Genomic DNA, 27998 nt, shown 5'->3' with positions numbered 1-27998 from the left:
GCAATACGCAAACAACGGTATTGAATTCGTTCCAACTTTATTAGGTGGCAGTTTGCTGCTGAGTGGAAGCAGAAAGAGCCATACTCAATAACAGAGAGAATAGTCGTTTTGTAAAGTTTTATGAGGTCTTCCGGGTGAGCACCCCACCATGTTCCGGTAATTGTGCGTAGAAAATTGATCCTTTGTTGACATTTTTGCACCAAATACTTGATTTGGGTACCCCAAGTGCCTTTTGAATCAAACCAGACCCCAAGGTATTTCGAAGTTAAAGACTGGTCGATTTCTATTCCCAAAAGATTGAGTTTCAGTTGGGCTGGGTTCCGCTTTCTAGAAAACACAACCAATTGAGTTTTTTGCGGAGAAAACTCGATCCCTAAATCTCTTGCCCAGATTGACAGATTATTTAGAGAATTTTGCAATGGTCTTTGCAACATTTCTGCATGTGGGCCTTTTAGAGAAACCACAGCATCATCTGCAAGTTGTCTTAGCGTGCATTGTCCTTCCAAGCAACTATCAATGTCTTTCACGTAAAAATTATAAAGCAAGGGACTTAAACATGAGCCTTGGGGTAGGCCCATGTAACTTATTCTGGAAGTTGTCAGTTGTCCGAGATTGAAGCTCATATGTTTTTCTGACAGCAAATTATACAAGAAATTATTTAAAATTCCTGGAAGTCCACTATTGTGCAGTTTTTCTGACAATATTCCTATGGAAACTGAATCAAAGGCGCCCTTAATATCCAAGAAAACTGAAGCCAGTTGCTCCTTTTCCGCAAAGGCCAGTTGAATATCTGTTGAAAGCAACGCTAGACAATCGTTTGTTCCTTTGCCCTTGCGAAACCCGAACTGTGTATTTGAAAGCAAGTTATTCGATTCGACCCAATGATCGAGTCGTGATAGGATCATTTTTTCCAACAATTTCCTTAAACATGATAACATAGCAATTGGGCGGTATGAATTATGATCAGACGCTGGTTTACCAGGCTTTTGAATAGCTATTACTTTGACCTGTCTCCATTCATGCGGAACGATGTTGTTCTCCATGAATGAGTTGAACAGGTCCAGTAATCGTCTTTTCGCGATATCTGGGAGATTCTTTAGAAGATTGAACTTGATCATATCGCGTCCCGGAGCGGAATTGTTTGATGAAAGAAGAGCCATAGAAAGTTCCAGCATAGTGAAGGGTCTGTCCAGAGAACCGTCTCTTGGGGATGTTTCCCAAGAAATCGGTTGTGCTGGGACTGAGTCTGGGCAGACCTTTTTCGCGAAGCTGAATATCCAACGGTTGGAGTATTCGTCACTCTCATTAGAAGAAGAGCGGTTTCGCATGTTGCGAGCCACTCTCCAAAGCGTTGTCATTGAAGTTTCTCTTGAGAGACCCTCAATGAAGTGTCGCCAATAACTACGCTTCTTCGCTTTCAGCAGGTTTCTCAGCTGTCTTTCGAGCTTTGCGTACTCTTGATAAAGATCTGAGGTACCGTGCCTACGAAAAGTTTTGAAAGCATCAGATTTTTTAAGATACAACTGGGTGCAATCATCATCCCAACCTAGTGTGGCTGGTCTTCTTTTGAAGGTTGCACTTGGAACACGTCGTTTTTGTGATTCTAATGCACTCTTATATATCAGTTCAGACAGGAATCGATACTCATCCAAAGGTGGGAGGGGATTGAATGATTCGATGCCAAAAGATACCGCTTCTGCATACTTTTGCCAATCGATATTCCTTGTGAGGTCAAAAGGAACCTGAATTGGATGGTCTGACCTTTCACTATTATGCTTTATGGTGGTTATAATGGGTAAGTGATCACTACCATGAGGATCCTCGATTACCTTCCACAAGCAATCGAATGATAGTGAGCTTGACCCCAGTGATAGGTCGAGACGACTTTCTTTGCCGTCAGATGCAATACGTGTCACTTCACCTGTATTTAAAATGTTCAAATTGAAATCGTCGCACAAATCATAGAAAATGGCCGCTCTATTATCGTCATATGGTTCGCCCCACCCTGTACCATGCGCGTTCATATCACCCAGAATTAAAACTGGATGTGATAGTGCAGAAACCGCATTCCAAAGATGACGGCGGTTAATTGAAATTCTTGGAGGAATGTAAACGGAAGCTACGCAAAGTTCTTTACCCTTTACGTTTATTTGGCAAGCGACGATTTCTACGCCAGGATGAGTCGCGATTGGAATTCTATAAAATGAGTAAGTCTTTTTGATCCCCAAAAGAACTCCCCCATAATGGTCATCTCTATCCTGGCGTATAATGTTAAAATCGTGGAAGTTGAGTTCATCTTCAGAAGAAAGCCATGTTTCACAAAGGGCAAAAATATCACAATCAGAGTTGTGAATCAAAAACTTAAACAGGTCTAATTTAGGTTTTAGACTATGACAGTTCCACTGTAGCACAGTGATCATATCTTGTACCTCACTTGATGAATTATCCATCGAAAGATATGATCGCAGCAAGGAGGGGCCATGATTGTGTCAGATTCCGAAAATATTCTTCTACTGTAGGTATAAACATATCAATAATGCCTCTTAATGTTTCTGGAAGGCTGAGGGCATTATATAAGCGATCCACGAGAACCCTAAAAGTAAACAGTCCTCGCTTGGGTCTAAGAGGCTTGCTTGAACTGCGAGGAACTTTGGTAGCTTTTTTCTTGCTACCTTGTCGATTATTTCTCTTTGAAGTGTATTTAACAGGCGGAGACGGGGGTGACAGGTTCTTGCTACAACATGGAGCTGAAGCTAGAGGAACCTGATTCTTCGGAGTTTTTAAGTTTACCCTGTCTCCTTTATCATTAGGCAAACTTTTGAGGGAAGACTTTAAAAAGACCTTTCGGCGCAATCCCGGGGAAGATGAAAACCCGACAGCTTAAATACCCCACTATTTCTAAAGCAGTTTGTTTGTACGGGTCAGTATTTTGCCGCACCACGGACGATCAGTGAAGTGCACCGTGAAGATGCTGAGTCATCGAAAAGTCAGTGCTGATCGAGTTAGGCATGGCTGACCTTAACGTACCTACATTTAGTTCCGAGCGAGTGCGTGGTGCATAATGGATGAAGTGTGATGTCAGGAAGAATTGTGTGGTGACCGACGAACTTTTGTGTGGTATTTCGTCAAGACTGTTGGTGTCGGTCGAACAATGGTGCACACTCGCTCGAAGACCACCAGCAATAAGCGCGCAGTGTACCACTTCCCGGACCCCAGAACTATGGCCGTACGCTTTTAAGGCCTTACCGTTAAACCCCCCCCCCCCCATGGTGAAATGTGATGGAAAAGCTGAAGCTGTTCAGAAGACGCAACAAGCTGAAAAGAAGAAACCGAAGTAGTAGAAGAAGAGAAGCATGAAGAAGAAGCATGAAGAAGAAGCATGAAGAAGAATCCGGAAGCACCCAGCATCAACAGCAGCAGTTCATCGTAGCAGCAACGGCCGCAACGTACCGGTGAGCTCATTCCATTTTTGCAAAGCAATTACTCCCCCCCCCCCTTTTCTACATCATTCAATAAACACTCAAATCAGTAAAATCTAGTATTAATAAAATGTGTATGGCCCTCTGAACCACAGCTTATTTGTTTAATTTTTGTAATGTTAGAAATCTTGTTTTCCAATGTCCGTTCCACTTTGTATTGTCCGCCTTTTCACCACACCTACCCCTAGGAATTCTCCAAGACCACCTCAACGACCCTGAGATCCAGGTTACCAAAAAGAGGCCTTGAGTGCCCACCCCGGAAGCAGCCGTCGGCTCAAGACCAGCAGCTTGGGGCTTTGGCCGATTCCCGTCTGGAATTAGCGAGCAGAAAAACCTGGCTCGAAGAGAATCGTTTCAAGCACTGTACATGTCTAAAGGTCCTATCTGCAGAAGAGAGGCTCTCTTTAGTTTCCCTCTCTTTAGTTAATATCTCAGTTGTTTATTTGTATTTTGATTGCCTCCTTGCATTGAACGATGGTCAAAACAATCGTCTTTTGATTTATACTGCAAACATAGTTGAAAAGTGTACCATTACATTGCAATAAATAAAAAGTGAAAGTAAACAAAAAGAGCCTCTCATATGCAGATAGGACCTATTGAAATGTTTGGCCTGATTTATTTGATTCTTTGCCGAATTCAGTGTTGGTAAAAACTCAAATTCTCAAATCCCATGGTTGAGTTTTTTCACGCGCGATTCTTGACTCGCCAAACTCACCGCCGAAAAAATCATGCATGAGTTGACTCGTGATTTCACTCATTGCTTTATTTCTTGGCTTCGTTATTATTTACATCGAAGTTCTTAGGATTGCATGATAAAACAAAAGCATATTGAATTCGTTTTACAAGCAAACGAGATTTCGGCGCTTGACTCGTGAGAGCGAGATTTTGCATGAAAATTCTCGCGTGAGAAAATAATTCAGAACTAAAAACTCTTTGGTGTATGCTTATTAGACCTGTTCACTTTTTTTTTACCTACCCGGCCGTGTCACATCAAATTATCAATCCACATACAAAAACAAGTATTCTTTTTCTTCTTCTTCTTCTTCTTCTCTATGGCTCTACGTCCCCACTGGGCCTTGGCCTGTGCCTCACTTCAACTTAGTGTTCTTTTGAGCACTTCCACAGTTATTAATTGAAGGGCATTCTTTGCCTGCCATTGCATGAATTTGTATATTGTAAGGCAAGGAAAATGATACACTATGCCCAGGGAGTCGAGAAAATTTTTCCCGACTGGAACGGGAATCGAACCCACCGTCTCCGGATTAGAGATCCATAGCCTTAACCACTAGGCTACCTAAAGATCCCATGCAAAAAAAAGCTTCAGTCCAAAAATGAGCCAAATTGATAAAGGTTTATAAGTGTCTCTCTCTCTCTTCGTGGCGTAACGTCCTCACTGGGACAAAGCCTGCTTCTCAGCCTAGTGTTCTATGAGCACTTCCAGAGTTATTAACTGAGAGCTTCCTCTGCCAATGACCATTTTGCATGTGTATATCGTGTGGCAGGCACGAAGATACTCTATGCCCAAGGAAGTCAAGAAAATTTCCTTTACGAAAAGATCCTGGACCGACCGGGAATCGAACCCGTCACTCTCAGCATGGTCATGCTGAATACCCGTGCGTTTACCGCCTCGGCTATATGGGCCTAAGTGTATAAAATCGATTTTGTGGGTTTTTAACCGTTATCACGAAAATGTACTCCAATATCCGGAAAATTGCTCCGAAAAGGTACCGAAAATACCGTTAAAATATAGTTAGAACAATACTCTACAACTTTGCCGAAGACACTACACTGTTTCAATTGCGTATTTCAATGTTATTCAACAATTTTCGTTAAAAAATCACAAAAAAATCAATATTTTAACGATTTTCATGCAGTTCTGTACAGCCGAAAGCTGAAGACGTTGCCCGTGTCTTTTTTTTTTAAGTCTTGTAAATTTACATTATTTTACGTGTAGCTGTTGCTCCTATGTGTTACGAACATTTCATCCATACATCATTCTAGTGTAGGAATTCGTTTTCATTGACTAATTATTAAAAGTTTGCCACGTTGATACCAAAAATTGCACAGAGTTACCAGCACAAAATAAAACAAAGTTACCCATAGCCATTGGCGGAGCCAGCATTTTCTTTTCTCTTACTCACTCTCCTAAACATGCACGAGAAAGAGAAAGATAGAAGAGGGGGCAGCTTGCCTCCTCTTTCATCCCGCTCTTTCTCGTATATGTTTAGGAGAGTGAGTAAGAAAAAAGAAAAAGCTGGCTCCGCCAATGCCCATAGCCATGACTAAAACGTCATTAAACTTCTTTGTCTCATCTGCATCAGTTTCAAATTGGTGCAGACGGTTGAGCATGAGACTGTCGATTCGAAGATTCAAGGTTCGAGCCCTGGAATAGGATTTTTTTGCGTCTCGATCCAGCTATAAGTTAATGAAACTACGCTCTGCATCTCATTGCAATTTGACATCATAGCCTTGTGTCGAAACCGTAGAGTGCATAGTAAGAATGAAGTTTCCCTTCATCATGCAGTTGTGTTGATTTGTGGGTAGATAGATACAAGTAAGCTCCACAGTTGTATGGAAAATGTTGCATCCATCATCGTAATGAATTGTTTTAGCTAAATTGATCGTTATCAAACAGATGCTCAATATTTCGCTCAGCTGATCTCGTCGACAGATTCCTTGTAAACAAGTAAACTAAATATCTAGCTAGTCCTGGAATGGGCTTGATTGGCAGGTCCCAATCATTATTATTTGGGAGATTGCGTGTAAGTCATTGCAGATTCATCATCCTAACTGCTACAACGAAAGAAAAAAAGCTTATCATATATTTGAGCTTGAACCTGGGACCTTCTGATCCGCAACTCGTGCCTTTTCATCTGCACCATTTCGGATACTCAAATAAAAAGACATGGGTAGGGTCAAGTGGGGTAAAATGCCATTTTTCAAACTTTCATCGTTTTCAATGATAATTAGCCTCATTTGTTAGGCTTCCAAAGTGGTAACAGCAACTAGACAATATTTGCACGATACCTCAGCAAAAATATTCACAAAACTATTGCATTTTCATCGATTTTCAGCGATTCTAAAAACTGATTCGTAAAACGGAAGTGGTGCAAAACGACCATCTGCCATGGGGTAAGATTAGGGCTGTGCATTTATCGATATTATCGATAATATCGATATTATCGGATCAAATTTATCGATACGATATCCGATATTGCTCCAACCGATATAAAACGATAACGATAAAGGCTAAATATTTCCGATATTTTCAATTAATTTAAATGTTAAGGTCAGACTTTATAATAGTTTAATTTCAATTTTAATAAGTTTCATTATTTTAGTAACAGCATTGACCCTATATGTTCACTTGTAACATATGTTTTATAAAAAAGCACGTATATTCGTCATTTTTGTGTGTGTTGCTTTTTAATAAAGTTATCGGATATCGATACGATATCGATAATTTGGAATCCGATATATCGCCGATACCGATATGAGATGAATAACGTATCGCCGATACCGATAAATCGCCACGATGCACAGCCCTGGGTAAGATGCCACTTCATGAAAACATTCAAAAATTACGTCCATCAGTTTTCGGGCATTTCCGACTCATATTCCCCCCTCTGTCCCGCTTTTTTCGTATACTCAATAAATGGAGTGTTACGCCTCTCCCCGCCAAACGATGATCGTAATATTTGAATGACCCCTAACATGGAAAGCTTTGACATCAACAACCATGTGTCTCCATGCGTGTCTCAATCTCGTTGGAAACACTTGGCTGGTAATAAAATCACCAGAAAACCTTAATTGCAAGCACGAAAAACCGGAAGTTGCCAATTTTCATTGGGAAATCAAAGGATTTTTCGTAGGTTTGGTGGCCTAGCTTCTAGAAGAATGTTTGATGCAAACATATCTTGACACCATTTACCTATAGCAATGATCAAGTCCCATCCAGGAATGATTCTATGAGTTGGGTCATTTTACCCCATCTTGGCATTTTGGGCTTTGTTCCCCTAAATTTGTTTTAATTCGTACTGGCAACTCTGTGCGATTTTTAGTATCAACATGACATACTATTGATAATTAGTCAATGAAAACGAATTCCTACACAAAAACGATACATGGATGAAATGTTCGTTACACAAAGGAGTAATAGCTAATTAAGTTAGTCACGTAAAATTATGTAAAATTACATGACTTTTATATGAAAAATCGTAAAAATTTTGTGTTTTTTCGCGACTTTTCAACTAAAATTGTTGAATAACTCCGAAATACTCAATTTAAACACAGTAGTGTCTTCGGCAAAGTTGTACAGTATTGTTCTAACTATATCCTAACGGTACTTCCGGAACCTTTTCGGAGCAATTTTGTGGATTTCAGAGTGAATTTCTGTAAAAACGGTTAAAAAATACAAAATCGATTTGATACACCTCTACTTCATCAAGTCGGCTCATTTTTGGATTGTAGACTTGTTTTTGCGTGTGGATTGTTAATTTGATGAGTCACGGAGAATCGGAGAAAAAATAATTCTATGTATTGCTTATAATTTGTGCTAAATTTGTTAAAATTTGATGCATTACTTTTAACTGCGGATGAAAAACTAACGTGTTTTTAAGCATTTTGTACAATCATGACCAATTTTCATTCGCATAATATATGATTTTTTCCGCCACAATTCAATGTTCTGTGGGTATAATTATGAGACGCTTTCTTGCAAAATTTTATCAACTTTGATCGATTGGTTTGAAAGTTACAGGCAACCTTGCTGTTTTGTGAAAACACAAGCGAGTAGCCTTGAGTCGATGTCAACAGCGAACAAAAACTCTCTTTTCACCATCGATGATCAGAACACGGCATAATCGCGCGCGATTAAAGGCTTTTTCGGCATCATCAGCATCGGCAGCCATGTTGGATATGTGCCTCGAAATTTCAAAGTGATAATTCTCTGCCCCCAAAGCGAATATTCGTATGAAAAAGTATCATCCTATATGCTCACTCCCAGTGATTTCGATGATACTTTTTCTGCTGCCCTGCTGCAGAATTGGCAGTTTTTTAATCACTTCAAAACGCGAGGCAAACAATCATTGAAAAGCAAAAAGTCAATGATTCGTTTGAAAGTTCAGTGATGCATTATGACACCTTAAATTACAAATGATGAGTTTTGATGAGCAATCAATCGGTGAAAAATAGCAATATTGGTTACAGGTGTTGATATGGGTGAGTGTTTGTGAAAATGTTTCGTGTTTTTCATGTGCGATATTTGCCTATTCATAACTTTTGAATGCCTCTATCAATTTTCATGAAACTTTCACAGAAGGTAGTTGATTATGTGTATATTATACCTGCAAAATTTGATGCTTCTTTGTATAGTACTTTCAACAGAGGGGCTAAAATCGCAGTCAGTCTCAATACATGTTTAGACTATAAAATTGTCAATAGTGCATCGATTTGTTTGACATTTTGAAATAATCGTTATTTATTTCCTCTATGATTCACCAATTACAGACTCCTGTATGGAAATTTCCATGATGATCGGGATACGGCTGGAGAAGAACAATGTCGACCTGGGCTGCCGGCCGCTTAAATGTGAAAGCCGATTACGTGAGCTGGAGCAAATACTGAAATCGCAGGACGCTCCGATGGACTTTCTGTGCCAGTCGATTGGTATCGCCATATCGGATCGCGACAAACTGGACACATACCTGTTGCACTCGTTCCAGCGCAATATCCCGCCCAACTTCCACCTGTTGAACTCGGTCGACACAGGGGACGGACTCAAAACGCACCGAGAAACAAGTGAGTAGTTGAGTTTAATCTTTCCAGTAGTGCCTAACCGACCATTAAATTTATCTATCTTTATCAGATCCAGAGGAATATCCTACTTTGCTACACTTTGCCGCCTATTGGGGGCTCGAGAAGTTGTGTCTGCAGCTCATGGATTGCCCCGGGGGAGACGTCGCTTGCGAAATGAGAAATATTTCCGGCCGCACGCCTGCTGATTTGGCGGAAATAGGAGGCCACTTCAAGTTGGCAAACAGCTTCAAGAATTTCTCGGTAAGAGATAGTTATCAGTACAGTTAAGGGTGGGGTTTAAAAGTTTTACTTTGCTTTGTGGTTTTGCAGTTCGGACATAGAACGTATGCAATATACATAAACCGTACAAGCCTGAAGGCAAATTTTGAAGTTGTTTGCATAGCTCTGATCTGTGGATCTCATTTAAAATTATTATTTGGATTTGACGCTGTTTTGGTGCTGGGCGATTAAAAAAACTTCTCTTTTAATTCAAGTTGCTTTTCTTTTAAATATATCCATGATCGTAAGGATAACATAAATAATTCTTTTAGACCATGCACATAGGGAAAATGAATCCCAAAGGTTAGGAAAAACTTTCTTGGTTCAAGCAACTAGAGAAGCCTCAGCCAAAACTGTAATGGTGTGTGTTTAGTTTGTTCCAGAGACCAGAGAAAATACTCACAAAGACAATCTTCTTTTTCTCCAGTTAGTCAACTTTTCTTCTTGCGGTCTGTGTTGAAGTTAATTTTTGGTCTAGTGGCTCAAACTCGTACGTGAGCGCATCATTTCACATGGGCTTCTGCGCGAATTTATTCTGGTCTGCCTAACTCGCACAGAAAATCGCACAACGAATATGTTACGTACGAATAATACTGTAATTATAATTTCCTGGCTCAGACTTTAAATTATAGAGCTCTAGTAATAAAACCCAAAGCGAGGTGGCCCTATTAGGATTAGTTTTTCTTAGACAACAACAAGCCATTAATGTCAACTAAAAGGCGAAATGCCAAATAAAATACAATTCCAGGATTGGCTTTCATTGAAGATCGAAAATTCACAATCTATAGTAATTGTTCGATACATACTTATTTAATATGAGAGAAGCATTTTTTTATTTCAAATCATCCTAACAAACCGTTTCTTTTTTCAAACAGCAAATGCACGAGTTCACTACCATGTATCACTATTTCAAAGGGATCAGCGAAGCATCCCCAAATAAAGTAGTCATTGAGCCCAAATCGTCATCATCTACGCCAGCACCAATAAACACAAAAGAAAGGTCGCCTATGGTAGCGTTGAAATCGTCACCGCACGCGGGCAGGGCGCCCCGTCATCAGCACCATCACCATCAAAGTGAAGGCTACATGGAGATGAATGGCAGCGGCAGTGATATTGAGTCTAGTCAATGCGAAGGCTGCAATTCGGTTTCGAATTTGAATTATCTAAATGTGGAAACTTCCGGGGGTAGCGGCCAAGACGAAGTGGATTTTGTGGTGTTTGATTCGATGAAGCAGGCAGAAAAAGATAAGGAAATTTTAAACAATCTGAATAGTAGTCACGAAGCATGTGAGGGTAGAGAGCATGACATTTTGTTCAACGAACTTCGAATTACAGAGCCGGAATACTTTGAATCCAGTGACGTGAACAAAAGTGACGCCTTTAGTCAGGAATGTTCAAATTTGTTAGAGAATTGTAACGTGTACTGTAACAATGACTTCGATTATTTGATACAGCCATCCAATCTGCCAGTGAAAACCTTCGAATCGGAGAGCGATTACTTGGTACAGCCGTCTAATATTCCCATTCACGAGTACAGTAACTTTGATTTTGGTAGTGAATATCAAAACAATCCTAGTAATAAGCAGATAAACGTAAACCAAGAGGCTGGCAGAGAGATCTCACACCTTCGTTTGAGTTTCAAGAAGAAAGAACAAGAAAATGAGTCAAAACCAAAGAGTGCCACCTTGAAGAGGCAAGAAAGCAACACATCCAAAAAGTCTGTCGATGATGAACTGCTGGAGATTATAACGGATTTCAAAAACAATGTATTCACAATTCAGGAAGTTGAGCAATTGGTTGACTCGTGGAAGTCTCGAAACGATGTTCAAAAAAGCTTCAAAGACAAAGCAGAGCAGTTGCAAAGAATGCGTGAAGAGTATGAGAGAATCCAGCAGCAAATGAAGGAGAAGTTGAAAAGACCTACACCATTCGAGAGGATGAAGAAAATGTTCACGAAGAGTAAGCAAACACCATCGAAGAAAGTTAGTCCAACTGCCACCACGCCGTCGGATGTCTGTGATGACATCAAGTTTTCGATGTTGGCACCTTCGTCCCACGCCCATCGACCAATCAGTTCAACAAGCCTTCACAGCATATCTAGCGGGTCGTCTGGTCGGATGAGTACACTGAGTGGCGCCAGCGTTGGCGACAGTGGAACTCATTCCGATTCGGATGAACGAAAGTTTGCACACAATCGAGGCAGTTTGATGGACAACTACATGATTCCTCCTACGCCACGACCAGTGATCACACCAGCAGGTACTCCGACACCGGTTGAGGAGAAGGAACGTCCTTGTTTCGGTTCCGCCATCGCCAACGAGCACTACACCGTGTTTCCTTCCAACATACCGGTGTTTCAAGAACCGTACAATGACTACGTAAATACTCCCTGCTCACCAACGTTGAATCCCATTGACGAAACCAAAGAAACAGAAACGCAAGTGCAACACATCAAGATTCAACGACACGAAGTTATTTACTCACAGTTAGAAAACGTAAGACCAACGCTGAGTTCATTTAGGGCATCTACGGATGAGAATCAGTCTTCTAGTATTGACGAAGTGTAGTTCATTTATTTTTAATTGCATTCTTCACATATCGTCGCATACAAAAAATATTGTAAATGCTTGAAATAATGAAACATTCGTGTATTAGTCGTCTGTATATACAAATACCAATTTTTCAACATATCCTCGATACTCATATACATTTAAAATATTACTTTCTACACAACTAAATTGATAAAATACACTGACATTATTTATTCGGACACTCGGCTCAACTATTTTTATTTAATCCGAAAATTGAAAGAAACATCGTTATTGGTTATTGTGTATATGGTTTCTCCGTTGTTTCTTCACATGATTGGTTCGATGGTTTCATAGCTACCGCTACTGCTTTGTATACAGAAGGATTCTGGTGGCTCAGCCCTTTGTTTTTAACTTGTAACCGTTCACGAACTCGATCGAGTTTTAAACTTTCAGTGGTTTCAGCGCCATTCTCGCAAGCGAGAACTATACGATTTTGGGCTTTATTTACTGCAAGCCATTAAGCACGGACATATTTTTTTAAGCAATCAACGGGTAAAATGGTCATATAACATTTAACGTATCGACCAGAGTTGCTCTCTGTCACTATCAATGGTATGCACACCGCCGATTTTGATAGGCTGACTGTGATCCAAGTCAGCGTGTGCTCTGTTGAGTCACCGCCCAGCTAACACAAAGTCATAAATGATGTTGAATAGGATGCTAAAGTGGAGGCCATATACTCACCTGCTTCTATTTGACCGCGTGTAAAGAGTACGCACGCATATCGCCTCCACTTTAGCATCCTATTCAACATCATATGCGATCGTGTGTTGATTGGGCGGGTCACCGTCACTTTTCTTTTCCCATCACAACTGGACTGATAGCGATGGCGGGTAGATATCACTGATAGGCCATCTTTAAAATTCGTTTAAAAATCAGAATAAACACCTAAAATGATGAAATTTGAATATGTGATACAGAATAACAAGTTTTGTATGTTGGTCATCAAACATTTTGAGTTTTGGCTACACCCAAGCAACACACATGGTTACAAAACAGTGACGGCAGTGTATGTAAAGTGCCCCACACAATGCATACGTTTGCGTGTGCGTGACAGTAGTTTGACACATTTCCCATAGGAAAACTGTCAAAAAAACGCAAACTTCGACGGAACGGACGCTATGTGTTCCAGGCTTAAGGGTTGCACAGAAGTCACTGTGACTTACTGCTATACTTACTGAATCGCTAAAATATCAGTTCAGTTGCTATGATAGTGCTCTGGAGTGCGAGTCAGTATCAAGCCGTTGCCGGTAACTATCGTTTTGATATTGATCGGCCTACAGTGATAGTGACGGTGGTGCAAAATCAGTAGTCAACTGACATGACTGATATTCGCAGCTCTATCGACTCATGCAAAATATTACGTTTTACAAAATCGAGTTTGATAGGTTTAAGCGACTTATTGCCATATTACCCTCCAAAGTTGCATGCAAGTTTACTTACTTACAGAGATGGCATTGATACACTGATAAACAGCTCTGCGTACACATCTTCAATAAAATGAGCGCCGCTCTCTTTTGCTACGGATGAGGACCGGCAACAAACAAACATCGCTCAGCCGCAAAACTATGCGTGAGAGTGCGAATGTGTAAGTTGCCACACCAGCTGCGCGAGACGCAGACGTCGCAGAGCTCAAACTTCTTCTGCGTGAGCTTTGCTCATTTCTAGGAATGTGCTACACATCTGCGCTGACTGAGCTGCAAGTTGTAGGCTCTCGACAGTACAGAGTAGCACAGCGCTGTGATGTGAGCTGTGTGTTGGACTGTACTTTCTCTTGCTTTCCTGCGCTCACCGTCGTGCGCGATGCGAAGCCGCAAAAAAGAATATCATTAACAGCAAATCCACGAAAATCCTTTGGAAGCGCACTCCCACTCTCACTTTGAAGCGGCACTATGGCAGCGCCGTTATGGTTGGACGGAATCTTTCCAATTGTTTTGGGAGAGCTTTCCGCCGACAATTGATCGCGGATTTTCCGGGACTGTCTTCCGGACTGACACCAGATTTGATTTTCAATTCAGTGACAAACGCAAAACAAGCCTTCTTTAGAACAAAAGTGGCCCGAGAATACTAGCTCTTCTAGTGAGTAAATGAAGCTGGCACGCACTCGCCTGTCATTCGCGAATCAGCTCTGGCTTGACCTTTTTGCAGTTTAGTGAATAACCCATTTACTCGAAGTTGCAATGGGGATCTCGATCAGGTTGCATTGTTCGGCGGAAAAACGAAAAGTGACGCGTGTTTGGGGCAGTTGTGATGGGGATCTCGGTCGCGTTGCATTGTTCGTAGGAAAAAGTGAAAAAGTGAAAAGTGACACGTGTTTGGGGCAGGTGCACATTATCCTTCCTCGTGGAGAGATATGGGTACATACATACTTGCTGTTGGCATCCATTTTCAGCTCTGCTGTGAGATACTTGAAAGTGAAAACAGAAAAACTATACTACTTTGTTGTGGTAATGACCGCACCAACATCACACACGCTCTGCGCTGATGATGCTTCATCTTAACACCGGCCGTATGAATGTGACTAGCCCATAAGCAAGTGTGGTGAATTTTTGTCGTTTGAGCGCCGATCACAGGAAAAATGTTGCTTCCGTCGCCGTCTTCCCGGTGTGAGCGATGAGAAAATTTTATTCTATTTTCTGAACTATCCAGTTCATTCGAATCTCGCCGGGGACTGCGACAAGTTGATGGACGCTTATGCCTGCTCTTCAACATCGCTCCTGAAGGTGTAATGCGACGAGTCGGGCTCAACAGCCGGGAAACGATTTTCACAAAATCCGGTCAATTTGTGTACTTTGCGGATGACATGAACATTATCGATAGAACATTCGGAACGGTGACAGGGCTGTACAGGAAGCAGCAAAGGTCGGATTGGTGGTGAATGTCTAAAAAAAAAACAAAGTACATGCTGGTAGGCGGAACCGGAACCGAACAGTGGAAGTCGGGCCTACTACGGGCTCCAGAAAAAGCTGCGGTCTTAAAAGATTCACCCACGCATCAAATGCACCATGTACAAAACGCTAATAAGATCGGTGATTCTCTACGGACACCAGACATGGACCATGCTTGAGGATGACCTACAAGCACTCGGAGTTTTCGAGTGACGCATGCTAAGGACGATCTTCGGCGGTGTGCAGGAGAATGGTGTGTGGCAGAGAAGGATGAACCACGAGCTCGCTGCACTTTACGGCGAACCCAGCATTCAGAAGGTGACAAAAGCCGGAAGGATACGATGGGCAGGGCATGTTGCAAGAATGCCGGACAACAATCCTGCAAAGTTGGTGTTCGCTACAGATCCGGTTGGCACAAGAAGCCGTGGAGCGTAGAGAGCACGATGAGCGGATCAGCCACGAACCGTGAATTATGGAGAAACATTGTTGATTCAGTTTTATCTTGAATTTGATGTTATACCTAATAAATGTAATAAATGGCGCTGTAAGCGTTCACTTATTGAAATCTTAAGGCGACGCATTGGAATTTCATTATTGATGTTATTATTTTACAAGTACTGAAAAAAAACAATACTATTTCATTTTGCCTGGGGTACAACTTTTTAACTGTCGTCGGATCACTTCGCGGTCGTCGACAAAGTTGATTGGCATATAACCACCTACAAGTAACCGAAAACTTAAGATTTCTGCATACACTACTGTGGTACATAATTGATTTTTCTACAAAATGGCCAAGTTTGGGATGCTGTAAGTATGGTTAACTTTGATGGATTGAGCTGAATTTTTGACACGGAACTACCAATATGCTGAATTTTACGTATACAAAGTACAAAATATTTTCGTTCATAAGGCGTTCAAAATGTGTGTGTAAAAAAGGTGCCACTGTACGATAACTTTTTTCAGATAATAATCCTCCTAGGATGTTAACCCTCGAGCAGTCGCGTCTTTGACTACCTGCAACTACGCCACGCTCACGCTGTGTACCAAAAGCGTGCATTTTTCATGGTGCGTGTACTCAGTACACGACGCGACCGCTGCCGGGTTAAGCTAGGTGCACCAAGATGGGGTAGTGCACGTTCAGCGAGCCTGTCTGGGTCATACCAGCGGCGTCATGGTCGCGATTTTTTCCGCAGTCAAGTTCGCAGATTGTGAACAATCCTTGGCACCCAATTACATAAATTAGTTTTAGTCCTTTACTGTCAAATCGGTGTAACACGCTTAATATATTTTATACAAAAGGCAGTTTACACGGAAAAAAATACACGGTAATGAATATTATTGGGTAGCGGACTGGACCCACAAACTATAATGGTTTTCTTTGATACATCGAGGTCTTGAAATTAGTCTATGGTCATACTGACTCCAACATCCTACTAGGGAACGTCCATAAATTACGTCACGCTTTTAGGGGGGAGGGGGAGTTTAGTAAAGTGTGACAACCCATACAAAAATTTCTGAGGTTTCATACAAAAAGTGTGACATAGGGGGGAGGGGGGGTTGAAAATGGGCAATTTTTGCGTGACGTAATTTATGGATGCTCCCCTAGGGTAAAATGATTGAATTTAACAGTGTAGAAACTCGAAATTAGTTCCACCTTTATTGATGTTCCGATTATATAATATTATAATTATATAATTATATAATATTTAGCAACCGATGATGGTCTACTGGTATATTCTCCTGGTTTGCCTGCACCATCTGCGCGTCGTCGCTGCTGCCGGAAAGGGGAAGCTTGTTCATGTGAGTATAGAGCTGCACATGCACACGTGTTGTGTAGTGGCACGCAAGTACAATCCAGAACATATTGGTCGACGCATTGCAATGAAAGCTATCTCGTTCGAGACCCAAACAACATAAATAGTGGCAAAATCCAGACGTGCCTTACGCGTATAGATATCCGCTCCCCTCATTTACTTCTAACTTGTTATGCTGGAGGAGCAGCTGAAAAAAAAAAACACAGAAAACGCTCGGATAGTTCGCATGAGGAGCGTCGCGCTTGGGTCACACGGTTACGCATTGTTGCATTTTCAATGTTTCGCTCTTTTTCGGTTGCTTTCTGTTCATATTATAATTCAGAATATTGCAGATTGAAACAGTTACAAAGAATGAGCGAAACTAGTGGTACCCAAAATGTAAGTGCATGGTTTTCGCAATGAGTATTACATTATTAATAAATAAAATTTATTCTTTTTACTACGATTCACAGATTGCATATTTTCAGCTTTCAAGTATTCTCTAAGCTCGATTTCTTCATCTGAAATTATATAAATATACAAATTTAACAATAAAATTATACTTTTCGGAGGTAATTACATATTTAGTATGGACATTGCATACTTTCAGGCGTTTTCTTAGGATTTATTAAACTTTAAACTTAAATAATAAAAAAAAGTAAACGTGAGAAGTTTTGCATAGCTTTGCGCATTCTTGGACGATTAATTCATGTGATGTGAAAATATGTTTAGCACTTACAAAAGCATTTCACTGACTGATCAATTTCACCCAGAAAGAAAATTGTTTGATTTTTTAAAAGTTATTTTTATTATAATAAAATGATCTGCAGTAAAAGTTTCAAGCTCGTTGGTTGATGAAAAGCATGGTTGTACTTAAATAAAAAGAAAATCGCGTTAAGTAAAAAGAAAACTCGTAGTCGAGTCAAGTACAAGACACTGAAGACGACCTTACAGTTGAGGTCGAAATACGTATCTGTCAAAGGATGCAAATTCTTAGTGGAATTCAAAGGAACAGTATTAACGCGATTTTCTTTTTATTTACAGATATTCCCCTAACAAGCTCAGGTTAATCATCACCATGGTTGTACTTGTTTTAAAGCATTGAGTTTAACCATATCGATTAATACCGTCGATGGGGTGACAATGGCTCTGGGGGGGAGATTGGGTCAAAACGGAGAAACATAAAATTTGAAATATCTTGGCAACTATCGTTAATTTCTATTGAAAACATAATATTATTTCAACGAGGAGATATTTTTATACGTCATGGTGCAGAATAACATTTTTAGAAATAATCGTTTTATGTTAAATATCTGACTAAATTTATGTGATGAAACTACTAGTAAATCACTCCGAAAAAAAAAATCTCCTTCGTAATATTTCACACAAGTACCTTATCATAAATTTCCCTGTGAGTGGTTAGGTGCAGGTATATCCTGGTTGATGCATGGAAAAAAGTTGGCTGCCAGTTCCCTTTTTATTTAAAAGTTCAATATTTTCGACCCTTTGTCTAAATTTATGTCTAACATAATACTTGAACGACCGACTGCTTTGGCAATAGAGGCCAATAATCATTTACATAAGAGTTTATAATGGAGGGTTTGGTTAAACATTTCTTATGTAGTTGTTGGGTGGTAGTGCGTAATGAATTTTGTGAATTTATTGATCGATTGCAGAGAATTACAAAATTCCTAAAAAGGCGAAACATTAGAACTTTTACTTATACTTAACATTAACATTCTAACTTACTGTAGTGTTTGCTACCACACAACAATATCGCAGTCGGTTTGGGTATGGGCCTCTTCAGTCTAACGGTTTAGTCTGCTAATCTAGGAGCATATAGCATTAGGCATTTCAATCCGACTGTACTTATGACACGGCTTACCTGTCATAGATTAACTAGCAATCTAATTGCACACAAATCATATTGTGTCATGAACGAAGGGCTTAATCGTTCAGTAAGGAACTAGATTGAAGGGTATTCATTAGTTTAAAGTTACAAACTACATGATTCTATCTCACCATTCACAGCTCTATAGTAGGTGTTTGAGCTTCGAGTTCAACAAGGGCAAGAAGGCAAGAATAAGAGGAAGTGGCTCAATCTAGCTGCGACATAGAATGGGAAAAATATGGATTTATCGAATTCACTGAGTTTATCCTATGTCACTTGTTACCTACGATTGTGTTATCTAATATAATTCAAGTTTAACACTTTTTACTCCAAATAGATATAAATGTTGATACTAAATTTACAATTTGCTAATAATCATACAACACGCGTTCGCATAGGATGTATCTATCTAGCTATTGTGCCTCAATGTTCAATTGTTCCTCTCTTGTTGTCATTCCTACTATTTGCGGGCCCAGCTACGGGTAGGTAGCTGTTGTTCAGCGTCGGTTACATTGGGCATAAGGGGCTCGACGGGCACTCACGTAGCGCAACCCACACTCCCCCTCGGAATGCGATCATCCTGAGCTGCATTGCTTCGAACGCCTACGTCCAGCACGGCGAGTTTCACTGCGGGTCGTTCGTAAATACCACGGGAAGTCTGTACTGTAGCACTTCTCACCTGATGGTCTGGTCCTTGTTTTACTCCAATTACGCGGCCTTTTGGCCAGGTATTCCGCGGAAGGTTAGGATCTACGATGATAACGAGATCATTGATCCCGATAGGGTCCACGTTAGTGAACCATTTAGTTCTGCGGGTAATATACGGCAGATAGTCGCGTAGCCACTGTTTCCAAAACTGATTAGCTAAAGCTTGCGACAGTTTCCAGAAGTTTTTAAGCACTTCCGTGCTGTCGGTGAAAGGAACCCAAGAACGTAGGCCATTACTAGATCCCAGCAAAAAATGGTTGGGAGTTAATACCGGGGATTGGTCGTCATCCAGAGGTAAATGGGTCATTGGGCGTGAATTGACCACGTTTTCAATTTCCGTCAATAGATTTTCCAGAACTTCATGGGACATCGTTCTTGAAGGTTTCAGCTTGACGAGGTTTTGTTTAACGATCCGCACGAGTCGTTCCCACGCGCCACCCATGTGTGGGGAAGCCGGTGGTATGAATCTCCAAGACGTATGGGAAGTTGTGAACTCCGCCTGAAATCGCTCTTTATCCAAGTTCTCCATAGCTTCTTCCAATTCCTTGCTAGCCCCTTGAAAGTTAGTTCCATGGTCACTGTATATAACACAAGGTACCCCTCTTCTGGCCATAACGTTTCTAAGGGCCATTATGCACGAATCCGTTGTCATGGTGTGAACTATTTGGAGGTGAATAGCGCGTGTAGTAAGGCAAGTGGCCAACAGAACCCACCGCTTTTCAAGACGTCGTCCGAGGTTGATTACATAGGGACCGAAGTAGTCAACACCCATATACGTAAAAGGGCGAGCGTAGGCAGCTAGACGGGACAGGGGCAAGTCCCCCATGGCTGGTGGTTGTGGTTGTGCACAGTCGTTTTTGCACCGCTGGCAGTCTCGACGGATCTTATTGTACATTGCTTTCAATTGAGGAATGCTGTATTTTTGCCGCAATTCGTTGATAGTGACGTTATGGTTTTGATGATGGTATTTGTTATGATAGTGGGAGACAACCAAAGCAGTAACATGGTGAGCTTTCGGAAGGATGATGGGGTTGATAGCCTCCTGGGTGATGAACGGGCATGCTGCAGTCCTGCCCCGCACGCGAAGCAAGTCATCCTTACCGAGGAACGGGCAAAGATGGTAGATTGAGCTGCTTTTGGAAATCAACTTAGAGGTTTTCGTCGTCCTTCTGTCTAGTAGAACTGCCACTTCGTCCGCGTAAGCGCTTCGTTGGGCAAGTCGATAGAAGTAGTTTTCACTTAAACTCAACTCTTCAGTTGTTAACGGCCCAAAGCTTCTGTCCTGCTTAGAAATCCTTGCATTCCGAGTAAAACGGAAGACGTAGGCCATGCTGCGTAGAAGTTCGGTCCATTTAGAGAATTTTTCGGTATTGATGACAGGTTCAGGCATTACTGTATGTACAAGTAGATGAGGTCGTAACTCCTCTAGAGTTGCTCCGGCGGTTTGTCGCTTTACTGGCCACTCTGCTTCAACTTTCCGCAAGAAGTCAGGTCCATTTAGCCAACGGCTTGTCTTGCTCATATCTGGAACTCGTGCCCACTTGGTTCCTTCATCGGCGACGTTTTGTTTTGTCTGAATCCATTGCCATTCTCCGACATCAGAAGCTTCCAAAATTTCACTTATACGGAAAGCGACAAATTGACTATACCGACGATGATCAGATTGAATCCAGCTGATAACGTCGCTAGAATCAGTCCAAAAGTAACGTCGGTTGACCTTCACAGTGAGTGATTGTATTATGCTGTTTGCAAATCTCACTCCGATGACGCAAGCTTGGAGTTCCGAACGAGGGATTGATAAGAATTTTATCGGCGCAACACGAGTCTTTGAGCCAACCAATGCTGTTTCGATTGTATGTCCTTCCTGGAATCGAAGATACGCTACCGCAGCAAACCCTTTCTCACTAGCGTCGACAAAAACATGCAATTGTACTTCGTTCAAGCTTTCTATCGATGTGGAGGTCCTGTAGCATCGTGGTATTTCTACTTTGGCAACGTCTGGGAGAACATTGAGCCACTGCATCCACATTTCAAACTGTTTTTCTTCGATGACTTCATCCCAACCAACAGAGGTGCGCCAGATCTCCTGCAATACCGTTTTCAGGAACATCAGAAAATGACCAATTAGCCCTAAGGGATCGAAAATCATCATAAGCGTTCGCAATACTTCGCGTTTCGTAGGCCGTCGCTGTCCAGACATCAATTCTGGATCGTATCGTGGTGAGATTTTAAATACGAAGCAGTCGATAGACGTATTCCACCACATGCCAAGGACTTTTTCAGTCGTCAGGCCCTCGGTTATGTTGAGGTCTTTCTCCTCTGTTTGTTGTTCTTCTAGAGCTTCTAAAACTCGCGGGCAGTTAGAGATCCAGTTTCTCATTTCGAAGCCCGCTTCGGCATGGATGCTCCTTACGTTTTTCGCTAGGTCGATCGCTTCTTGCTCGCCTTCCACACTTACGAGCATATCATCCACGTAATGTTGGTCGACTATAGCATGGACAGCCGTAGGATGCTCTTCGGCGAATCGTTTGGCGTTTGTATTTTTGACGTATTGCGCAATACTTGGAGCGCAGGACACCCCAAACGGCAAAACCAACATAGTGTAGACACTAGGGTTATCATCCTCATCACTGTCCTTCCAGAAGAAGCACAAACGAACGTCCTGTTTAAGCAGAATCTGCAGATACATCTCCCGAATATCTCCGCAAACAGCAATTCGGAATTGTCGAAACTGCAAGAGAACGGTGAGAAGTGACGTCAAAAGATCCGGGCCCTTGAGTAAAAGTGAATTTAAAGAAACGCCATATGCGGCGGCAGCTGCATCCCACACCAGTCTCACTTTTCCCGGTTTGTTGGGATTTATTACCGGGAATATGGGTAAATACCACTCCCGGGATTGTCGTGCGTTTATCTCATCATCCGTCAACCTTCGAACGTATCCTTTACTCATATAGTCGGCCATTTTCGTTCTTACTGTATCCGAAAAAGTTTTGTCACGTTGCATACGTCGATCCAAACACTGCCATCTTCTGTAGGCCATTCCTTTACTGTTTGGGAAGCGGACGTCATCATACTTCCAAAGCAATCCGGATTCGTACCGCCGCTCCTTTTGATTCGTCTGCGTTTCCAGGATGTCTATTGCTCGCTCGTCTTCCGTTGATTGTAGAATCTTACTAGGTTTCGCTATTCCGAGGCTGTCCAGGGCGAAGTAGTCTTTCACCGCAGCATGGAGATTGTCATCAGACATACTGTTACACTCGCATACCTCGATTGTGTGCACGTTCACGTAGCTTACATCTTGCTGTGCACGTGAAAAACTACCATAAACTATCCAACCTAAACGGGTCTTGACAGCGATTGGTTCGTACGGTTTCCCTTCTCGACCTTTCAGTGCATGTCCTAGAGAAGCATTGTCTAGGCCAATCAGGATACGCGGGCACACGTTCGTATAAGATGCGATTGGCAATCCTTTCAGGTGCTGGAAACGTTGCAGTAGCTCGGACAGGATTAACGTCTGAGGGCGAAGCTGTAGACTCTGAATAGTGTGTATATTGGTCATCCTGTGTGGTTTCTTCATTTTTTCGGTGGATGAGATCCCCACCTCAACTATTTGCGAGTCGGTTTCCATTCTCTTGGTGCCTCCGGTCCACTTTAAACATAACGATGTACGAGGGCCTTCAACTCCAAGTTCCTCTGCCAAACTGTCCTCCATTAGCGTCAGTTCTGAACCATCGTCGATAAAGGCATACGTCTGGACTACCTTCGAAGGTCCATATAGCAGTACAGGAACAATCCGGAAAAGAACCTCGTTGGTTTGAACTTGATGAACGTTGCAGCTCCCGGTAGTAGTTACTAGTACTCGATCAGATCGATCCTTTTCAGTTTCCTGCAACTTGTTATGCAACAACGGATGATGCAGAAATGTACATCCTTTAACTCCGCAAGGTTTCTGTTGCCTGCAGGATCCATTGTGCTTCCGCAAGCATTTACGGCACAGTTTTGCGTCTCGAACAACGGCCCACTTTGCATCTAAGCTCAGCTCTGCAAACCGTTTACATTTGGCAACTGACGTACAGCTGCCTTTGCATGAAACACAGTCTTGAAAAGTCGGAGGCTCTCTTTGCTTGTCGTGTGATGTCCTCGTGCGTTCAATCTCCGTTTCAGAATGAAGGTTTACAAATCCATCGCTCTTGGATCCACGGCCTCTTCCACCGCTTATCGAAGTCTGCATAACTGCACTGGCATCCTCAGCAATCGAATACAGCCATCCACTGAAGTCCAAAAGGTTGGGTGCTGGGTTATGTCGAGAGTGTTTCGCCCAATCCAACTTCAATGCCGGAGGAAGACGATCCACCAGTTCCATTTTCAAGGACGCGTTGTATACAAAGTCCTCAATTCCGCATGCCTCAATTGTGGCGACCAAGTTTTCGACCGTTAATGCGAAGTTTACCACAGTGTCGAGCTTCTCTACTTGCGGTGATGGCAATGACCTGATTTTCCTTATGGCTGCTTGCACGACAGCTTCCGGCCTGCCGTATAACATTTTCAAGGTGGAAATTACACTGCTCACATTGGACGGATGCAGCAATCGACACCGTACGGCTTCAAGCGCTTTTCCCTTCAGGCATTTCCGGAGTCGAAGCATATTTTCCTCATTGGAAAACCCACACATTTGCGTCGAAGAGTTGTACATGGAGAAAAACAACGGCCAATCCTCCGGATTTCCATAAAACTCTGGCAACTCCTTCGAAACGGCTTGGCGTGCTGCCAACTGACTACGGTTGAGTACGCATACGTTTTCTTCGACGTCACGCGGACCGCATTCGGGGTGTCGAGAGAAGCGAAATGTTGGATCGATTTGACGCATTCGATTCCCATCAGCTGTAGACTGAAACTCATTTACTGGAGCAGTTGTTGGTCCCCGTCGTGTCGGGTATCCTGCGGGAATTTGACCTGCATGCTGTTGTGAAGACTGGTGGTCGAGAGCTTGGTAGAACTGGACTGCTGCTCCCGGTCGATGGCAGTGGACGTTGAAGACCACATTTGATGACGGTTGGCGAAATGTATTCTCCGGAAGTTGTACGGATGGTTGGTAGAACATACTCTCGGAAGCGGGTACCGGTGCTAGAGGCTTCGGCAACTCAAGGAATCTGACCGGTTGCCGAGGTGTTGATCGCTGATGAGGATTGAATCCTTGTAACGTTGGACGCGGTCCGTTGAATTCAGCATACGTTGACTGCCGAAGCGCTTGTACTTCGGGTGCGCCATCTTCCTCGACCAATCCTGAGTCCTCTTCGCCGCATTTGCTGGTATCATCCAGCCATCCTTGAACTTTCGACATATCCATTGACCGCACATAATCTTCGCTAACCACGGTTTCGTCATCGACGCACTCCTCGTCTAGAATTCGGTACTTTTCTTCAAGGAACTTCTGCTCCAGCTGCTTTTGCTCCTCCAACATTTGTAGCCGCAAGGCGACCTTTCGTTGATTACTACGATTGCTGCTTGCCTTACCGGTAGACTTCCTGGTGTTCACCGGCAATACTGGTGGATCAACCGGAGCGGTCTTCGGTGGTTCATGCAGTGGTGTTTCGTTGATGTTTCGCGGGTCGACATCGGGCTTGTCGCACGCCGGGCAGACCCAACTACGATCTGCAATCCCACTAGTCACTTCCACACAAGAGAAATGATACCACAAATCGCAGCCATCGCACTGCACCATGCTGCTGGTATCACGTTCGTTGCACATCTCACAATGACTAAATCGAGTTATTCGTACGCGCAGATTGGCATTTTCGCGCGCGACCATGGTTACAGATTGGACCGGATAATTCGCGATTGTAGCACTTGGCTTTACCTTACGTTTGGCTCCCATGTGTTGGATCCTTATGCTATTACCACCATCAGCAGTTACCTGAGAAGGGGGGAAAGGCACTCCTGTTACCATAGCTGCGTTGCCTCTTGAGCTCGTCACCGATTGTCCTGATCCATTCGCTTCGCGTACTGCGTTGTTCACGATGGCCAAATTACTGAATTCGGTGACCACAGCATCGTTGGTGAGAGGATTCCCTTGAGTTCCAGGTGCGCTACCACTGGCGCCAGCTGAGAAGAGGTTGTTTCCTGATTCTATAGCGGGGTGTAATCCAGATCCAGTCGGAGATGCCTTTTTGGACATGTCTTACAGAATTTTGTAAGATGTTGGGTGGTAGTGCGTAATGAATTTTGTGAATTTATTGATCGATTGCAGAGAATTACAAAATTCCTAAAAAGGCGAAACATTAGAACTTTTACTTATACTTAACATTAACATTCTAACTTACTGTAGTGTTTGCTACCACACAACAATATCGCAGTCGGTTTGGGTATGGGCCTCTTCAGTCTAACGGTTTAGTCTGCTAATCTAGGAGCATATAGCATTAGGCATTTCAATCCGACTGTACTTATGACACGGCTTACCTGTCATAGATTAACTAGCAATCTAATTGCACACAAATCTTATTGTGTCATGAACGAAGGGCTTAATCGTTCAGTAAGGAACTAGATTGAAGGGTATTCATTAGTTTAAAGTTACAAACTGCATGATTCTATCTCACCATTCACAGCTCTATAGTAGGTGTTTGAGCTTCGAGTTCAACAAGGGCAAGAAGGCAAGAATAAGAGGAAGTGGCTCAATCTAGCTGCGACATAGAATGGGAAAAATATGGATTTATCGAATTCACTGAGTTTATCCTATGTCACTTGTTACCTACGATTGTGTTATCTAATATAATTCAAGTTTAACACTTCTTACTCCAAATAGATATAAATGTTGATACTAAATTTACAATTTGCTAATAATCATACAACACGCGTTCGCATAGGATGTATCTATCTAGCTATTGTGCCTCAATGTTCAATTGTTCCTCTCTTGTTGTCATTCCTACTATTTGCGGGCCCAGCTACGGGTAGGTAGCTGTTGTTCAGCGTCGGTTACATTGGGCATAAGGGGCTCGACGGGCACTCACGTAGCGCAACCCACAGTAGTATAATAAAATATAGTGACTTAAGGTTAAAGTCTTCGGTATACCAAACCGTGTGGTCAATTAATGATATTTTGAAGGAGCTCAGTTGCAATTAGGTAATTCATATCTCATCGATCATGTTTCATCCTCCCTTAACTTGCACCGCAAACGACAAGTTTGACGGCCTTCCATGTTTCATTTGTTCTTCCTCATCAAGTGGATGATGAAGAGACGCCTGTAAGATAGGCAACAGTTTCAACACTAAATAAATTGCTCTCACTCTTAATATACATATATATGATCATAAGAGATGGATAAATTTGCGGTGCAAGGATGAAACTTGAAACATGATCGAGGAGATTTGAATTACCTTATGACAACTAAAATGGCGTTTCATTAATTGGCTCGGTAGCTTAGTTGGAAAAGCGCTTGTCTAGCGAAAAAGGGTCGTGAGTTCAAATCTCACCTGAGCTGTGGATTTTTCGAGAATTTCACTAATAATTTATCCATCTTTTTCTGTATATATGTATATATGTTGAGTTTCATTAAAATATCATTGAAATATATTGTTTTTTTTTTTTCAATCAATCTTTGAATGCGCTCCTCCCTCATTGTACCCCCTCCCCCTCTTCTCATGGAGGTTGAAATTTTAAATTAGGATCTAAAATGGCAACATACAAACGTTATTTTATAAAACTTCAACCATTTTTTTTTCGGATGTAGGTGGATTGATTATCTTTTAAAATTACCTCAGTTTTTATTCGTCATGGTTACATTGTATCTTAAGTAGCTTTTCTAGATATGATCAACAAAATGTACTTATATTCTTACTACACATTATAAACTACAAATGATTGAAAATTGACCCAATCTCATCCCTTAGAGGGGGTGAGAATTGGTCAAAGTATTCGAAGTCGCCTATCTAACAATAGGCCATTTGTTAGATAGGCGACTTCGAATACTTTGACCCATTCTCACCCCCTCTAAGGGATGAGATTGGGCCAATTTTCAATCATTTGTAGTTTATAATGTGATATTTTGGTGCTAAACCAAACCATTACCACATAGAAGAGTATACATACCAAATACAAAGTTATTTCAACTTCAATTCGAAACTGACCACTGGAGTTGCTGCAACTCCATTGTGATGCACTGTTGGACAACCATCCATGGTCCGCTCATCCATCGGCCAAGAAGATAGTCCAGCTCTTCCAGAACTTGCGTAAAAACACTGCTACTGGCTTCCACAAATTGTGGAAAGTACCACCGAAACTGACTTCCATCATGCTGCAACTTCATTGCGCTGCGCTGTTGGACAACCGCCCATGGTCTGCTCATCCGTCGGCCGAGAGGATAATCCAGCTCTTCCAGGTAAGAAGCTGGTATATGTCTGGCCGTAGTAGGTGATGCTGCGCGCCTAATCAAATCGAAAAACTGTTTCAGAACTTAAGAAAAAACACTACAACTGGCATCCACAAAGTGTGGAAAGTACCACAGAAACTGACTTCCATCTTGCTGCAACTCCATTGCGCTGCGCTGTTGGGCAACCGTCCATGGTCCGCTCATCCGTCG

General features: G+C 42.1%; 2 protein-coding genes across 4 annotated transcripts in view; one reads left to right on the top strand and one right to left on the bottom strand.

The window, feature by feature from the left end:
* LOC109405641 (phosphoinositide 3-kinase adapter protein 1) overlaps positions 1-12324 on the top strand; it is a 52085-nt gene extending 39761 nt beyond the window's left edge. For all 3 annotated transcript variants that reach the window (XM_062845966.1, XM_029856482.2, XM_029856484.2), the window contains 3 exons: positions 8988-9278; positions 9346-9536; positions 10430-12324. In XM_062845966.1, the coding sequence (XP_062701950.1) occupies positions 8988-9278; positions 9346-9536; positions 10430-12121 (2174 nt within the window). In that variant the 3' untranslated portion in view covers positions 12122-12324. The remainder of the gene's footprint in view (positions 1-8987; positions 9279-9345; positions 9537-10429) is intronic.
* A 6931-nt stretch (positions 12325-19255) lies between these two features.
* Positions 19256-25600, bottom strand: LOC134290311 (uncharacterized). Its single transcript, XM_062857420.1, has one exon. The coding sequence runs from the start codon at positions 25598-25600 to the stop codon at positions 19256-19258; it is 6345 nt and encodes a 2114-aa protein (XP_062713404.1).
* Positions 25601-27998: the final 2398 nt, after the last annotated feature.

Source organism: Aedes albopictus, chromosome 1, assembly GCF_035046485.1.
Source record: "Aedes albopictus strain Foshan chromosome 1, AalbF5, whole genome shotgun sequence".
Lineage (NCBI taxonomy): Eukaryota > Metazoa > Arthropoda > Insecta > Diptera > Culicidae > Aedes > Aedes albopictus.
Note: the sequence above shows the minus strand (reverse complement) of the source record. Positions and strands in the feature narration are given on the sequence as shown.